Source organism: Orycteropus afer, unplaced genomic scaffold, assembly GCF_000298275.1.
Source record: "Orycteropus afer afer isolate SDZICR_OR568_19922 unplaced genomic scaffold, OryAfe1.0 scaffold00656, whole genome shotgun sequence".
Lineage (NCBI taxonomy): Eukaryota > Metazoa > Chordata > Mammalia > Tubulidentata > Orycteropodidae > Orycteropus > Orycteropus afer.
In genome coordinates this window covers 1,108,314-1,126,610 of record NW_006922243.1, presented here as the reverse complement: position 1 = coordinate 1,126,610, position 18,297 = coordinate 1,108,314, and the positions used below count along the sequence as shown (strand labels likewise).

General features: G+C 39.7%; 1 protein-coding gene across 1 annotated transcript in view; it reads left to right on the top strand.

Annotated features, from left to right (window-relative positions):
- TUBGCP5 (tubulin gamma complex associated protein 5) overlaps positions 1–18,297 on the top strand; it is a 221,300-nt gene that overhangs the window by 21,433 nt on the left and 181,570 nt on the right. The window contains exons 2-3 of the mRNA XM_007956739.2: positions 13,865–13,918; positions 14,038–14,146. Coding sequence (XP_007954930.1) covers positions 13,865–13,918; positions 14,038–14,146 — 163 coding nt within the window. The remainder of the gene's footprint in view (positions 1–13,864; positions 13,919–14,037; positions 14,147–18,297) is intronic.

The following is an 18,297-nucleotide window of genomic DNA, read 5'->3' as shown; positions in this document are numbered from 1 at the left end:
TGAAGATACCTGAATAAAGTTCTTTTGAATTCCTTATCAGAGAGTTCAAATGCTGCTTCTTCCTCAGGGATGTGTTCTGGGTCTGTATCCTGTTCCCTTGTTTCTACCACTTTATCTTGCTTCTTTGTTTGGATTGTGATGGTCTGTTGTCTCTGAGTCATCGTGGCATTGTTGTATTTAGAGCTCTGTTAACTGTTTGTGAAGAGCAGCCAAGGGTGATTCAGGCCCTTCTTGGGGGTTTTTTATCATTGGGTCATTGGTGGAGAAGGAGGTGGTGGCTGTGGCTCAGTAAGTGAAGTTGCAGGAGGTGTGGGTGTAGTTGTGTCTTATGGGGACTGTTGCTGTCTTCTACTCAGTTAGACAAAAATTACAATTGAATAACCATCGAAAAACTAAAAGCACTTGGACCAGAAGTACACCATGTAATCACACAGGAACAGTAACCAAAAAAAAGAAAAATGGGAAAAAGAAGAAGAAAAAAACAAGAAAATCTGCAATATCTGTGGATAGAGCAACAAGATAAAAAAGGTAGAGAAGGAGCATAATGAAGACAAAAATGGGAAAAATGTAAAAAGTAAAACAAGGAATGGGGTTAATCACAAGAAAAAAAAAAATTTCAACCAGGAACAGGGAATAGAAAAAAAGCTGAAAACTAGGACCTGGGAGGGGAAGAATAAAGAATAGTAGTAAAAAGGACAAAAGTATTAATAAAGTAGTAGTTTTAAAACAGACAAAAGCAAGCAAACTTTAAACCAGAAAAAAGAGAGGAAAAAAAAAGAAAGAAAGAAATCAGGGAGAGCAGGAGGGCAGGGTATCCAGGCTCCGTCCGAGCACACAGACTGGGATGGAGTTCCTGCGGGCCCAGAAGGTGGGTGGGAGTGGGGGATGGCCGCATCTCCGTTCACCAAGCAGGTGTGGTATATAAGAGTAAAAAGGGGAATGTCGTATCTTTTCGGTCGTCCAGGTCTGGAGTGACCTTGGGGTTATTGACAAGCAGAACCTGTTCTTAAGCCCCTGGAATCTGGGAGAGCACTGTCTCTTTAAATAACCAAAATGGTTGAGCCACTTGTAGACATTCAAAATGGGTCACCTCTGGACAGGCAAAAGTCCACAGCTCAGCCCACCTTCCTCTTCACTGCTGCTTCACCTTTTATTCCCCAGCCACCAGAGCAGTCCTCTGTGCAATCCCTGGCTAGCAGGGCTGATTTTTAGGTTAATTCTTAGGTCCTACCACCACTCGGCAATTTCCAAGCTGCCTGTGCTCTCAGGATCGCTGCCAGACCTCAGCTCATATGTCTCCTTTTTTGGTATTTTTCATGCAAATTCTTCTGCTAGTTGGGGTTTAGTCCACTTCTATATCCTTCCCTTCATGGCTCAGGTGTCCAGGATTATCTTCTGTGTCTCTGTTAATTGGTTCCTCTTTTCTTTGTTGAAGAGGGTCTGTGCAGTCTTTCTACCTATTCCGCCATCTTCCTGTTTCATTTTTCTGCAAAAGAATATCCATTTTGCTAGCTCCATTTACTAGAGACTGTCTTTTCCCTCTTTAATAGGTTTTGGCCCTTTGTCAAAGATCAGCAGTCTATAGGTGGATTGATTTACTTAAGGATTCTCTATTCTATTTCACTGCTTTACATGTCTATCGTTGTACCAGTGCCAGCATGTTTTTTACTATCTGTTTTCTGGGTTTTTTAGGTATAAAAAAACTACAGAATACAGGTTTATGTATATGGTAGGAGCTCTGGTAGCATAGTGCCTAAGGCACTTGACTACTAACCAGAAGGCTGGCAGTTCAAACCCACCAGCCACTCCTCGGAAGGAAGGTTGGGCAATCTACTTCCTTAGTGATACTGCCTCAGCAACCCAAGTAGGGGTTTCTATGAGTTCGGTCCGACTCAATGGCACATAACAACGACAACATGTATATGGTGGGTTATGTATAGTAGGTTTTAAGATTGGGGAATGTGAAGCCTCCTACTTTATTGTTCTTTAGTAGTGCTTTACTTAATCTGAAGTTTCTTTCCTTTCCATATAAAGTTGGTTATTAATTTTTCCACGTTTTTAAAGAAAGATAATGGAATCTGAATCAGGAGTATATTATGTCTGACAGTGTCTTCAGGTAGTGTTGACAATTTCATTATGTAAGTCTTCCTATCCATAAGTATGGGATAGTCTTCCATTTGTGTAGGTCTCTTTTTTTTTTTTAATAGTGTTTTGAAGTTTATTTGTATAAGTCTTTTGTGTCTCTGGTTAGGTTTATTTCTAAGTGCTTCATCTTTTGAGTGGTTATTGTAATTGGTCTTGCTTTCCTGATTTCCTTTTCAGAGTTCTCTTTGTTAGTGTAAAGGAGTCCAACTGATGTTTTTTCCCCCCATTTTTACTGTGATTTGGGTGAAAGTTTACAGATCAAATTCATTTTCCATACAGCAGTTCATACACATTTTGTTTCATGACACTGATTGCAATGCCACACTATGTAACAGTTCTCTTCCTGCTTCTTCCCTGTAGCTACCTGTCCCTATGTCCTTCCCTCCTATGCACACCAGTCCCCCTGAGCTGTTTCCCTATACAAACACTGACCTTCTGTTCTCCCATGATTGGTCTCCCCAAGTAGTGTATCTGCCTGATGTTCATGCCATATGCTTATTGTTATCTTGGAAGCCACAGGAGTGAGTTCAAATCCAGAACTGAAGGGTGGCTAGGGGCCATAATCGCGGGGGTTTCACCAGGCTCTATCAGACCAGCAAACCTGGTCTTTTTTTTTTTTTTTTTTTTAATAATTTTGAGTTTTGTTCCACATTGTTCTCCCACTCTATCCAGGACCTCTTGCACCCATCCCCCTCCTAATGGTTAACAGTGGTACCAGCTGGGCACCATCTAGTTCTTCCAGTTTCATGGTCATAGAGGCTGAGGATCACATGGTCAGCTAGTTCCTTGGAGTAATTGTTTCCATGAGTCCTTGGTTTTCTTCATTCTACTTTGCTCAGGATGAAGAGAGGCCCATCACTGATCTAGATAGCCACTTGTAAGCTTTTAAGATCCTAGTTGCTACTCACCAAAGTAGGATGTAGAACAATGTTTTTTGTAATATGTTATTGCAATTCACCTTGATATACCCTGCGACCATGGTTCCAAGTGAACAGGTCCTACTACTTGCTTCCTCCAGGTAGCTGGCTACAGCCAAGAAGCCAGCACATCCTTGCCCTTTGTCAGCTCTACTATAAACCTGGACATCCTTACAGCATGTACAAATAGACATGTAGAAACATTGTGTGCTAACCCTGTATATGGTCCTGGGCACAGTAACCCCCTGCCTAGACATACCTGATCTTTCAGCCTATCCACCCATCTATCCACCTGTAGATCAATGCTTGCCATCACTGACAGCACTACTGTGCGTGCAAAAGAGTTCATCTTTGTTGTCTGTACTTCCCATGCGCCTCTCTCTGTCTTCGTCTTCCTCAGTGCCACTATGCTAATGACTCATATTTGGTACATTGCCCTTCATCCAAATCAGTACTTCTCTCTACCTATCTAGTAATGTTCCCTCCCATCCCTGGTAACCAACAAAGAAATTTTCCTTCCATATATAAACCCTTCCTTGACTTTTTTTTTTTTTTTTACAATAATGGACTACTACCACATTTGTCCTTCTTTGATTCACTTGTTTTACTCAGCATAACATCTTCTCAGTTCATCCATGTTGTGCGGTGTTTTGTTACATTCTACATTATTCTTTAGTGTTGCATAGTATTCTGTTGGGAATGTTATTGTTGTTGTTGTTATGTGCCGTCGAGTCGGCCCCGACTCATAGCAACCCCTCCTTGGGTTTCCGAGGCAGTATCACTACGGAAGTAGGATTGCCCAACCTTCCTTCCGAGTTTGTTGGGAATAGCAAAGCACTATTGAAGAAGAACAACAAAGTTGGAGGTCACATATATACCATAGTTTGGTGATCCAAACTATGGTATGTACCATACAGAGTATAAACTATGGTATGTACTGTGGTATGTACCATAGTTTAGTGATCCGTTCTTCTGTTGATTGACACCTAGGTTGTTTCCATCTTTTTGCTGTTGTAAATTGTGCTGCAACGAACAAGAATGTGCATATATCTGTTCTTGTCCTGGCACTCACTTCTTTAGGATATATACATAGTAATGGGATTGCTGCATCAAATAGTATTTCTATTCCATCTATTTAAGGAGTCAACATACTTCTTTCCAAAGCGGTTGTATCATTTTACAGTTCCACCAGTAGTGTACGAGAGTCCTGATCTCTCCACATCCTCGCTAGTATTTCTTATTTTGTCTTGTTGAATTTTGCTATTAGTGCTGGGGCAAGATGGTGGCTGTTTGTTCTTTTGATTTGCGCCTCTCTAATGGCTAATGATCGTGAACATTTCTTCATGTGTTTGTCGGCTGCGTGAATATCACCGTTAGTGAAGTGTATATTCATGTCTTCTGCCCATTTTTTTAATTGAATTCTTTGTCTATTTGATGTTGAGTTGTTGGAGTTTTCTATCAATTTCAATGATAAGTCCCTTCTCAGGTTTATCGTTGCTTAATATTTTTTCCAGCCTGTGAGTTTTATTTTCACTCTCTTGGGCAAGTCTTTTGAAGCACATAAAAATTTAAATTTTAGAAGGTCCCATTCATCTGTTTATCTTCAGCTGTTTGTGCATTTTGGGTTATGCTTGACAGTCCATTTATGCCATAAATTAACTGAACCAAACCAAACTCACTGCCATTGAGTCAATTCCAACTCACAGTGACCCCTCCTTGGGTTTCTGATGTGGTATTTCTATAGAAGTAGATTTCCCAGTCTTCCTTCTGAGGAATGACTGGTGGGTTTTAAACACCAGCTTCTGGTTAGCCATAAATTAGGGCCTCTAATATTGCCACTGTTTTTTCTTGAGGAATTTTATAGTTTTAGGTTTCACATTTAAGTGTTTGATCCATCTGTAGTTAGTTTTTGTGTATGGTATGAGGTACAGATCTTATTTCATTTATTTGCAGATGGATATCCAGTTTTGCTAGTACCATTTGTTAAAGAGATCATCTATTCCCAGTGTAATGGATTTCGGCCCTTTGTCAAAAATCAGCTGACCATAGGTCGATAGATCTGTTTCTGGGTTCTCAATTCTGTTCCACTGGTCTATGTGTCTATTGTTGTACCAATACCAGGCTGCTTTGACTACAATGGTGTATAGTAGGTTTTGAGATCAAGGAGTGTGTGACCTCCAACTTTGTTGTTCTTCTTCATTCGTGCTTTGCTTATGTAAGGTCTCTTTCCTTTCTATATACAATCAGTGATTGGTTTTTCCATATCATTAAAGGATCTTGATGGGATCTGAATTGGGATTGCATTGAATGTATACATTGCTTTAGGTACTGTTGACATTTTCACAGTGTTCAATCTTCCCATACACAAGCATGGTATGTTCTTCCATTTGTGTAGATCTTTTATGGTTTCTTGAAGCGGTGTTTTATAATTTTCTTTGTACAGGTCTTTTGTGTCCCTGTTAAGATTTATTTCCAAGTATCTTATCTCTCTGGTAGCTATTGTTAATGGCATTGAATTTCTTATTTCCTTTTCAGAGACCTCTGTGCTGGTATAGAGGAATCCAACTGATTTGTGTATGTTGATCTTATATCTTGCCACTATACTAAATATTTCAATAAGTTCCAGTAGTTTTCTTGCTGAGTCTCTTGGGTTTTCTATATATAGGTGCAGTATAGTAAATTACTTAGTATGGCTTTTCTACCCATAAGTCTTTGTAAACTCCAAGGTGGGATTTGCTATGAGCAACTGAGGAGCTCCTGATTGCTAAAGTTGTCCACCTGGAAGTATTTCTGTTGGGAGTGGCACAAAACAATGTTCTGGGAGGTTCCCACTCTCTCTCAGGTGCTTAGAGTTCTGATGTTATGATTGGCTAGTTTGGCCACTCTGCCAGGCTCAAAAGGAGGCCTCTTAGAGGCAGAACTCTTTCTGACTGCTGGTTGAGGACGACGTGCTGCTGAAAGAGACACGCACTACTGAAAGAGACACGTGCTGCTGGGAAAGAAATGCAAGAGACACGTGTTGCTGAGTAAGACACCGAGGGACATGCATTGCTGGCAGAGAGACTGTGAGAGACTTGGCTGAGAGACAGCAGGCTGGGAGAGAGACTGAGCGTTTTTCCTGAACTTGAATTGTAGTCTGGTGCTTCCCTAATAAACCCCATAATCTGTGAGTTCTGTGTGGCCACTGCAGCAAATTATCGAACCCAGGAGAGAGGTGGTGGTACTTTGGGAGGAATGGTTGGAGAAAGGGCTGGAGGAAGGCAGCATGTCTGGCCTTGCAGGAATAGGCCTTGGGTTATTGATGGTGACTCTGTCTTCCTCTTGTGGGATTAGAGGAGGTCAGAACATGTGGCCTCCTTGTCCTTTTTGCAATAGGATAATATCATCTGCAGATAGTGATGGTTTTACTTTTTCCATACCAATTAGGATACCTTGATTTCCCTTTCTTGCCTTATTGCCCTGGCTAGGACTTCTGATATAATGTTGAGTAGAAGTGGTGATAGAGGGCATCCTTTTCTGGTTCCCATTTGCAGGGGGAGTGGTTTCAGACTCTCTTCATTGAGAATAATGTTGGCTGTTGGTTTTGGATATATGTCCTTTATTATGGTGAGGAATTCCTATTTGTCTGAGAGGTTTTTTTTATCAGGAGTGGATGTTGGTTTTTATCAAATGCCATTTCTTCATCGATTGATAAGATCATGTGGCTCTTTTTCTTTATATTACTTAATGTGGTAGATTACATCAATTGTTTTTCTAATGTTGAACCATTCTTTCATACTTGGTATGAACTCCACTTGGTTATAATGTATTACTTTTTTGATATTCTGTTGGAGTCTGTTGGCTAGGATTTTGTTGAAGATTTTTACTTCTATATTTGTGAGGGATTTTGGCCTGTAGTTTTCCTTATAAGTGATATCTTTGCCTGGTTTTGGTATCAAGGTTATGCTTACTTCATAATCTGAATTTGGGAGGATTGCATCTTTTTCTATGTTCTGGAATAGTTTGAATAGGATTGGTGTCAGTTCTCTGAATGTTTGGTAGAATTTTCCAGTGAAAGTGTCTGGGCCAAGACTTTTTTTGTTGGTAATTTTTATATGTCCTGTTCAATTTCTTCTTTGTTACCGGTCTGTTCAAATTTTCCACCCCTGTCTTTGTTAGTTTAGGTAAGTATTAATGTTTCTAGAAATCTGTCCATTTCTTCTAGATTCTCAAATTTGCCAGAGTACAGTTCTTCATAGTATCCTCATAATATCTTTTTTCTTATTTTAGTTGGTTTTGTTGTGATGTTGCCCGATTTGTTTCTTATTTGAGTTATTTGTATCTTTCCTTCTTTTCCTTTGTTAAGTTTGCCAGTGGTTTCTGAATTTTACTAATCTTTTCAAAGAACCAACTTCTAGTCTTCTTGATTTTCTTCTATTGTCTATTTTCTGTTTCATTTATTTCTGCTTGAACCTTTATTATTTCTTTTCTTCTAGTCTTCTTGATTTTTTTCTATTGCCCTTCTATTTTCTGTTTCATTTATCTCTGTTTGAAGCTTTATTATTTCTTTTATTCTGATGAGTTTTAGGCTTTTATTGCTGCTCTTGTAATTGTTGGTGATGTTGGGTTAAGGTGTTTATTTTGGCTGTTGCTTCTTTTTTGATATGTGCATTTATTGCCATAAATTGGCTTCTGATCACTGCTTTTGCTGTGTCCCAAAGAGTTTGGTATATTGTGTTTTCATTCTCATCTGATTCAAGGAATTTTATAATTTCATTTTTTTTTCTTCTATTACCCAGTTGTTTTTAAGGAGGATGTTATTCAGTTTCAATGTGTTTACTTTTTGTCCATTGATCTCCCTATTGTTGATTTCTAATTTTATAACACTGTGATCTGAGAAGATGCTTTGCAGTATTTCAGTGTTTTAAAATTTATTGAGGCTTAATTAGTGGCTGGGAGCTCTGGAGTGGTGCCTAAGGCAGTTGACTGCTAAGCACAAGGCTGGTGGTTCAAACCCACCAGCCAGTCCTCAGAAGGAAGATTGAGCAATCTACTTCCATAGAAATACCACCTTGGAAACCCAAGGAGGGGTCACTATGAGTCAAGTCAACTCAATGGCAGTGAATTGGGGGTTATTTTTGGTTGCTTTGTGGCTTAATATGTGGTCTGTCTTGGAGAATGGTCCATGTGCATTGGAAAAGAATGTATATTGTGCTGTTTTTTGGTGAAGTGCTCTATAGATGTCTATAAGATCAAGTTGGTGGATTTTAATTTTTAGTTCTTCTGTGTCTTTGTTGAGTTTCTTTCCAGTTGTTCTATCTTTGATTGAAGGTGACGTATTAAAGTCTCCTACTTTGACTTTAGGAGCTCTGGTGGCATAGTGCCTAAGACATTTCACTGCTAACCAGAAGGCTGGCGGTTCAAACTCACCAGCTACTTCTCGGACTGGGCAGCCTACAGCCATTGAGGTACTGCCTTGGAAACTGAAGGAGGGGTCTCTGTGAGTTGGAGCCGACTCAACAGCAGTGAGTTCGGTGTTTGTTTGTTTTTTTTTTGTTTTGTTTGTTTTTTTACTATGGCTGTGGAGACATCTATTTGCTTTTCAGTTCTGTTAAAGTCTGGTTTATATATTTTGGGGCTCTTTAGTTGGGTGCATAGATATTTATTATGATTATATCCTCTTGTTCAATAGATCCTTTAATCATTATATAATGTCCTTCCTTATTTCTTATGGTGGTTTTTGTCTTCCAGTCAATTTTGTCAGAAATTAGTGTTGCCACTCCTATCCTCTTTTTATTGCAATTTGGTTAATATATCTTTTTCCAACCATTTATTTTTAGTCTCTTTTTGTCTTCGTGTCTAAGGTGTGTCTCTTGTAGACAGCATATTGATGGGTTATGTTTTCTTATCCAGTCTGCAACTCTCCTGTCTCTTCCGTGGTGCTTTAATCGTTGACATTCAGTGAAATTATTGATAAGTGTGGATTGGTTGCTGTCATTTTGTTATGTTGCTGATTTCTTTGTTCCATATAATTTTCTGTGCTGAGCTCATTTTGTTTATGAATCATGTTATCATTTCCTTTGTTGCTGTTGCTTTGTTATTGTTGTTATGTGCCATTGAGTTGGACCCGACTCATAGCGACCCCTCCTTTGGGTTTCTGAGGTAGTAGATTGCCCCATCTTCCTTTCGAGGAGTGGCTGGTGGGTTTGAACCACCAGCTTTCTGGTTAGCAGTCAAGTGCCTTAGGCACTATTCTACCAGAGCTCCCTTGCTGTTGCTTTAATATTTACTAAATATTTGTACTTATCCTCTTTCTTATTTTGATTAGAAAGTTTATCATTTTTCTTTGAGGTTACCCTGTGATTTATAATTTTCTTCCCAAGTTTAGAACAGTCTGTTCTGTCTTACAAATGTCTTGATATCCTCACCATTTAGAAGTTCTTCAACTACACTGTTTTTTGCTCTTTTTGGTTTGTAGTTGTCCTTATTTGCCAAATGATGTCTCTGGTTCCCTGTTTACAATCTTGTAAGCTTATGTTACTTTGGATACTTCCATAACTGGTTTGGTTTCTGGGTTATGTCATCATGTGTGTTAATGGTCAGTTGTCATTTGTATTATTGGTTCTCTGTCTAAAGGATTCCCTTTAGCATCTCTTGTAAGGTTGGTCTGGTTTTAACAAATTCCCTTAATTTCTGCTTATCTGAAAATGTCCTAATTTCACCACCATATTAGAGAGACAGTTTTGCTGGGTGTATAATTCTTGATTAGAAATTATTTTCTTTCAGGGTTTTATATATACCATCCCATTGCCTTCTCACCTGCATGGTTTCTTCTGAGAAATCCAAGCTCAGTTGTATTGGTTGCCCTTTGTAGGTAATTTTTTGTTTTTTCTGTGTTGCTCTCAGAATTCTTTCTTTGTCTTTGGTTTTGGTGACTTTGATGATGATATGTTTTGGTGATTTTCTGTTGGGGTCTATCCTGTGTGGGGTTCATTGGACTCCTTGAATGGATATATTCTTCTCTTCTGTCATATCAGAGAAATTCTCTTCCAACAAAAATATTCAGCAATTTTCTCAGTAGTTTTATTTATCTTTTCCTGTTCTGGAATTCCAGTTAGTCATTTTCTTCTTGTATTGTTATCTGAAGTTTTTCTGGTTTTTTTTCTGTGTTTTCCTTAATTTTGTCAGTTTTTCCTTGATCTGTCTCTCAATCTGTTGAAGGTACCAAAATATAATTCTTTTGAATCCTTGTCAGGGATTTTCCAGTGCTGCTGCTTCCTCTGGGATGTGTTCTAGATCTGTAACTTGGTCCCTTGTTTCTACTGCTTTATCTTGCTTCTTTATGTGTAGTGTGATTGTCTTTTATCTCCAAGACATTGTATTTATACTTAATTAGTGATTTTATGTTGGAGTGATTTGCCTAAGATTTTTTTATTTTTTTGATGTATCTGAGTATGCAGGGTACTGAGTTCCTCTGTTCACTAGTTGGCAGCACTTATGCACTCACCACCTATTTCTTGGTGCATGTGATAGAGAATGAAAGTGAGTGTACAGATCTCTGTTAGCTGTTTGTGAAGAGCAGTTAATGGCGAATCAGGCTCATATTGGCTGTCATGTATCATTGGCGTTTCATGCAGAAGCAGGTGGTGGCCCTCATTTAGTAGGTGGGCCTTCAGGAGGTCTGGGTTTGCTTGGGTCATGTGGGTATGGTTGCTGTCTCCCCCTTAGACAATCAATACATTGTCTAAGCAATCAAGAAAAATATGAACCCACACAAAAAAGTAAAAACAAGAGGACAAAAAACAGACACTGCATAAGCACACAGGAGCAATCGCCAAAAAGAGAAAGAAAGAAAAAAAGGAAGAAAGACCATAAATGAGATGAATATTTAAAATACTTTAAACAGAGAAAAGAAATATAAATATAAAAAGAGAAAAAAAAATCCACAATATCTGGAGAGGGGAGATTAAGAAAAAACAGCTAGAGTAAGAGAATAATGAAGGAAAAAAATGGGAAATATGCCAAAAGAAAAACAGGGATGGGAAGAACCACAAGAAAGAAAAAAAAATAGGAACCAGGAAAAGGGAAGAGAAAATAAGCCAAAAACTAGAACCTGTGAAGAGAAAAGGAGGGAGTAAAAATAAAAAGGAAGAAATAATAATTTAAAAACAGCAAAAATAAATAAATAACAAATCTGGAGTGTGGGGGGCAGGGCAGGGCACCTAGACTCTGTCAGAGCACACATACTGGAATGGAATTCCTACTGGCCCAGAGGGTGGGTAGAGATGAGGGATGGTCGTACCTCTGTTCACCAAGAGGGTGTGGCATAAAAGAGTAGCAAGGGGAATAGCACACCTTTTCAATCATCAGTCTCCAGTATGTCTGTGTTGTCCTTGGCAAGTGGAACCTATTCTTATGTCCCTGGAATCTCAGTGAGAACACTGCCAATTTAAATATCCAAAATGGCCATACCACTTGTAAACATTCAAAATGCCTGCCACCTCCAGACAGCCAAATGTCCACAGGTCATTTTGTCTCCTTTGGAGTTTTCCTTTTTATCAGCCACCACTGCAGTTGTCCATGTAGCCCTTGGCAAGCAGGGCCAATTTGTAGGTTAATTCTCAGGGCCTAACACCACTTGGAAGTATTCAAACTGTCTCTACTATCAGGATAGCTGACAGTCCGCATCTCTATTTTTCTCCTTATTCACTTTTCATTCAGGTTCTTCTACTAAAAAACACTCACTGCCATTGAGTTGGTTCTGACTCATAGCGACCCCTCATTGGGTTTCCTAGGCAGTATCTCTATGGAAGTTGATTGCCCAGTCTTCCTTCTGAGGAGTGGCTGGTGGACTTGAACCTCCAGCCTCCTGATTAGCATTCAGATGCCTTCAGCACTATGCCACCAGCTCAGGGCTACAGAATTACCTTCTGTATTTGTATTGATTGGTTTCTCTTTTCTTTGTTGAAGAGGGTCAGTATAGCTTGTCTGCCTATTCCACCATCCTACTGGCACTTTTCCTTGAGTGTGACTGATTTTTGTATATTGATCTTGTACCCTTCCACTTTGCTGTAACTATCAATTAATTCCAGCAATTAAAGAATCTTTGGGATTTTCTGTGTATAAGATCATATCATCTGCAAATAGAGATAGTTTTACTTCTTTGCCAATTTGAATGCCCTTTTATTTTCCTTTCTTCCCTCATTGCTCTGGCAGGAACTTCTAATACAGTATTAGCATCTGTCTGCTACCTGTTCCTAAGAGAAATACTTTCAGCTTCTTGCCATTGAAAATAATGTTAGCCCTTGGTTTTGTATATGTGCCCTTAATCATGCTGAGGAATTTCCCTTCTATTCCCATTTTACTCAATGTTTTTGTAAGAAATGGGTTTTGTCAAATGCCTTTTCTGTGTCAGTTGATAGGATTGTATGTAAACCTTGTTATTTACTACATTAATAAAGGACTTTGTTACTGGACTGAAAACTTTTTTAATAGTTGGGAACTCTATTTTAGTATACAGGTATGTGTTGCATAATATCTGTGATACATTCTGTGAAATATGGCATTATGTAGTTTGGATGTTGTGGGAACACCATAATATGAATGTAAACATTCAAAATGGATGCAGCACATGCATATGTGTTTGCATATGTTCAATACACATATATCAAAGTAACCCCCTCACAGGCTGCTCTGGTTCTCTGTTAGTGCCTGCATCCTTGAGGTTTGCAAACTCTCACCTGAAGTTGACTGCCTCTGAGCAGCTTTCTGGAGAGCCTGGTTGGAATTGGAATGCTTTAGGAACTGAGCAGAGTGGCCACAGCCCAGCATCTCCTGGCAGGCGCTGACCTGTAGGGTATGTGCCAAGGACAGCCAAGTAAGTGGCCACAGCTCAGGAAATGAAAGCCATGCCCGATGCTCAAAGGCTGCAGACCAGCCACAGGCAGCACCACAAACCCATTCTGGCCAGACCTATTGGTGTCATTCCAAGTAAGCTCCTCCTCCCAATTCCAGGAACATACATGCATTCAGACATTGCCTGAATGTACATTATGAAGCATTATTTTCTTTGTATTTTATGCATTTAAAGAAAGGGTTTATGATCTGAGAAAGGGTTCTTAGCCTTTATGAAGTTTCACTATGGCATAAAAATGATTAGGAACACCTAGTATGAGGTGTACTATGCTGGAGGTAGGCCCAGAGTATTATTGGAAAACAGAGCTGAAAAGACAGAGTTGAAGAGAGGCTTGGTGTGTATGTGTGTGTGCCACAGAAGGGATGCTTGCATAATCTTTGAGATGAGTTAGTAGTTTGCCTGGCTGATGGTGGAGGTAATGGAAGGGGAGAAGTGCACTGTTAGAATTATGTAGCTGAGTTTAGGATGTATGCAGGGGCAGATTACCCAATAATCAAGGTAAGCACAGGCTTACTAGTGAATAGTTTCAAAGATAGGGTGAAAAAACAATGTGCAACTTAACTACAGATTAGTAAGTAAGCACAGATAAGCCTGTGCTTACCTTCCTTACTCAGTACACCATCCCTGTCAGGGATTGTAAATTTGAAAAGAGGCTTTAATTCTGTAGGAAGATGCTTAAGATTGGAAGAGAGATACATGCCAGCCATACTTAGAAGCAAAATCTTTGATTTAAAAAAAAAAAAAAAGTTGTTTGCTACCGATTAGTAAATAAGCATAATTAAGCTCATACTTACCTTGTTTATTGGGTAGTCCAACACTAAATGTGTGGGCACAGAGAGCTATGAACTAGTCTACGATGTTATATGTGATAGAATTGTCATAAGAATTGTATTTTTAACTTTATTAGGTTTCATCGTTTCTTGGATGTTAACAGCCACAAGGTGGAAAAGACAATAGAAGGGTAAGTCATTTTTATATATTCATATATACTTCACATATTCAGAAATATATGTGTTTTCACTGTAGATCTTTTTGTTAATATGGCTATCAGTTGATTTTTTTTATATATGTATGTTTTAGAATTTATGAAAAATTTATCATTCATTCTGACCTTAACAAAGCTTCTAGTTGGAAGAGATTAATTGAAGAATTTCTAAATGCATCACTTCCAAGCATAAAGGAGATAAAGGTATGCTTTCTATTTTGAGATCTCTTGTGTATTGAACTGTTTGTACCCTGAATATCTTCAGCTTGCTTCTATTAACATTTAATCATTCATTCTATTTTATTACCACCCCCTGGCTAGAGCAGAATCTCCAGGAAATTGACTTAAATATTGCCATCAAACCCAGTGTGCCTCTTGCCCAATGAATAAAAGGCATGGGTTCTTCTTTGAGCATCTTCTCAGCCCCAACATACTTTAATTGAGATCAGAAATTGAGGTCAGAGCCTGGTGCAAATAGTAACATGGTCTAGATACCTTAAAACTTTTAAATTGCTTCTTAACACTTGTTGATAGTAACTGTGTATCATGCATATCAGATTCCAGGCACTGTTCTAAGCTTTTTCATATCGAGTCAGGAGTACCTTAGGTTTGATGAGTCACTGTAAGTATCACAGAACTCAGAGAAGCTGTTATTCTCATAGTTTACAGTTCATGGGCAAATAGTTCAGATTAAAGTCAGCAAAAGGAAAAGGTGCTTAGGGCAACCAAACCAAACCAAACTTTTGAGTCAATTCCAACTCAAAGCAAGCCTGTACGACAGATTAAAACTGCCCCATAGGGTTTCGAAGGCTGTAAATCTTTAAGAAAGCCTTCTGCATCGTCTTGCTCCAGTGGAATGGTTGGTGGGTTCAAACTGCCAGTTTTTTGGTTAGCAGCCAAATGCTTTAACCACTGTACCATCAGAGTTCCTTGCAGAGGGCAGAGTGCTGGAGAAATCAAGTACAAGCTTTTAGGTTTCATTTCCCGGTGGAATTACAGTGGGATGCACTTAATTTTCCCAGCAACATGGGGGAACTGTTGCCTACCAAGGAAACTTACCTGGGTATTGGTATCCAGAGCTTTTGTTGGCGTTCGGTCATGTACACATGCAGCACTGGTTGTAGCTGATTTTAGCTACTCAATCTCCAGTTCACAAGAGGTCAAACTGATAGAGCTTGGCCCAAGGCCTCAGACATAGAGAAACAAGTGACATAGAGAAACATAAATCTCGTTAATATAAACTATCTGGGGAAACTAGTACAGCATGGCCCAAGGCCTCAGGCATATAAAATCAATAAGATCAACAGCCCAAAGCTGATTCCTGTGAGGCTGAGTTAGACATGTGTCCACCCTCCAACTTTTTTTTAACAATTCTGACACTAACTGTCTCCCCCAAGCACTCTTCTTTGTTGCAGTGGCCACACAGAACTCAAAGATAGTACTTATGATCATGGGGTTTATTAGGGAAGTAATTACAGTTGAGGTTCGAGAACACTCAGTATACAGTTTTTCAATAAAGGCAGCCTCTTTTCAGCCATACCCACATGCAGGCCTCTCTCTGGCCTTTGGCTGCATGGCCTGATGTCTGCCCTGCTCCAGCAAGTGTTACAGCTCTTCTAGCTCTGCTAGTGAGTGCTCAGAGGGGCCCCACTCTCCTAGTAAACCTTGGCCTGGAGCAGCTCAGCTCTAGCTCCATGGAGTCAGGAAACCTCACTCCACCAAGTGCCTGGATGTACCTTACTCGACCAGCAAGTTTCCTGCCCAAAGGCACTCAACTTTCTTGCTCTGAAGGTCCAGAAGCCCACCATGCCATTGCCTGCCAGTCCCCTGGTTCTACTGCTACTGCTTCTTGCCATTTGTCAGGGCAGTGTTACAGCTCTCTGTCTCCTAGGTCCTGGAGGTTCTCAGCATAGGGTACAAAGGATATATTCTACTCCCGTCTCTTCTTGGTGATAGTCAGGTTTTCCCTCTCCACCTCTGGGATGGTTCGTTTTAAGCCAAGCACGGTGGCAAAACTAACTAATCCTCTTGTTAGGGTTCTATGCACCTTATTTGCATGGTCTACCCCCACAAGGATGCCTTGTACCTTATTTACATTTTTAGCAAACTAGTCAATCACCTTGGTGGGCCAGAAGCACCATGTTTGCCTAGTCTCATCCAGTCATTTGGTGGGAGTTGTTGTAAAGACTGGCTAGTAGGGCCACATTAAGTAATTCACTGCATCATAGGCAAGAAATTCCAAAGGTTCAGAAGTTATCTCCCAAAGGCAGGTCAAGCACCTGTTTGGAAGACGTGTAGAATGTTCATGGTTTGGGCAACCCATACCTATTGAGTTAACTAACCACTTACTGTACACGTACATTAACTTTAGTTCTGTGAGAAATACTCTATTACTGATAGGCTTTCATAGTATGATGGGAAATTGGTATCACAAAGAGGAAAGATTCAGATAATTTTAAATTTTGCATTAATTGAAGAAAAGTATAAAGATATTTCTAGAAGAGTGAGAGAACTACACGTTCTGTACATACCCTTTGTTGTCAGTTGCCATTCAGATGGCTTTGACTCACTCATAACAGCCTTATGTATAACAGAATGAAATGTTGCCTCTTTCTGCACTATCTTCTTGATGGTGGATATGTATAAATCCATTTATGTGACTATTATGTTAATCTATCTCATTGAGATTTTCCCATGTTTTTGCTGACACTCTACTATACTTGATGTTCTTTTCTAGAAATTGGTTTTTCATAACATGTCCAAATTAAGTGAGTTGAAATATCATTATCCTTGCTTCTAAGCATTCTGGTTATATTTCTTCTAAGACTGATCAGTTCATTCTTCTGGTACTCTACAATATACTCAGTGTTCTTCATCAACAGCACAATTCAATTGCTTCAGTTATTCTTCTATTTTTTTCATTGCCCAGCTTACACATGGGTATGAGGTGACTAAAGAGAGCATGGATAGGGTCAAACCCACCTTAGTCATAAAATTAGCATCTTTGCTTTCTAAAATCAAAAGGTCTTTTGAAGCAGATTTGCCCAATGCAGATTGTCATTTGATTTCTTTTTTCTTTTTTTTTTTTTTTTTTAGTTGTGATTTGGCTGAAGATTTACAGAGCAAATTCACTATCCATACAGCAGTTCACATACCCTTTGTCTCATGACATCGACTACAGTGTACCACAGTACAACAGCTCCCCTTCCCCTTCCTCCCCATAGTTACCTCTTCCCAGTGTCCATCCCTCCATGGACTCCTGCCCCCTGAGCTGTCTCCCTGTGCATAAGCAGCCCTTCTTTCTCCCATGATTGTTCTCTCCAAGGAGTGTATCTACCTGAGGTAAATGTTCAACTCATAAGCCTGTCTTTTGTTTGGCTGGAAAGCACGGGTATGGGTTCAATTCCAGATCTGAAGGGCAGCTAGGGACCATAGTCTCAGCGGTTCCACCAGGCTCTATCAGACCAGCAAACCTGGTCCCCACCCTGTTTTTTTTAATTCTCCAAATGAGTTTCAGTTTTGTTCCACATTGTTTTCCCTCTCTATTAAGGATCTCCTAGATAGATCCTCTTCCAAGTGGATGACAGAGATAGCCAGGCACTGTCTAGTTTTTCTGGTCTCATAGTAGTATAGGCTGCAGATCGGATGGTGTACCAGTCGCTAGGACTAATTGTTCCCATGAATTTTGGTTTTCTTCGTTCTTCTTTGCTCTGGACGAGGAGAGATGCATTGTTGCATCTAGATGGCAGCTTGCTAGCTTTTAAGATCCCAGGCACTACTCACCAAAGTAGGAGGTGGAACAATGTTTTGTATAGTATATTATGCCAATTGAGCTTAATGTCCCCTGTGACTGTAGTCCCAAACCCACAGGTTCAACTGCTTGGTCCCTCTGGGTAGCTGGCTGTGACCAAACAGTGACCACAACCTTGACCCTTGACAGCTCTACTATACACCTGGCAATTCTGATCATTGACATAAATTTATAGGACCATTATCTGCCAACCCTATACATGTTCTTGGATACACTCCCCATTTCATAGACATACCTAATCATTCAGCCTGTCCATCCATTTATCCACCCATATAACCATGTTTGCCTTCACTGACAACACAGTACTGTATGTGCAAAAGGGTTCATCTTTGTTGTCTATACCTCCCATGTACCTCTCCATGTCTTTCTCTTCCTCAGTGCTGCCATATTAGTCACTCACATTTGGTACATTGCCCTTCCTTCACCCAAATCAATACTTATCTCTATCTATCTAATAGCATTCCCTCACCTCCCCTCTCACCCCTGCTAACCAACAAAGAAAATTTCCTTCTATAGATAAACCTTTCCTTAACTTTTACAATAA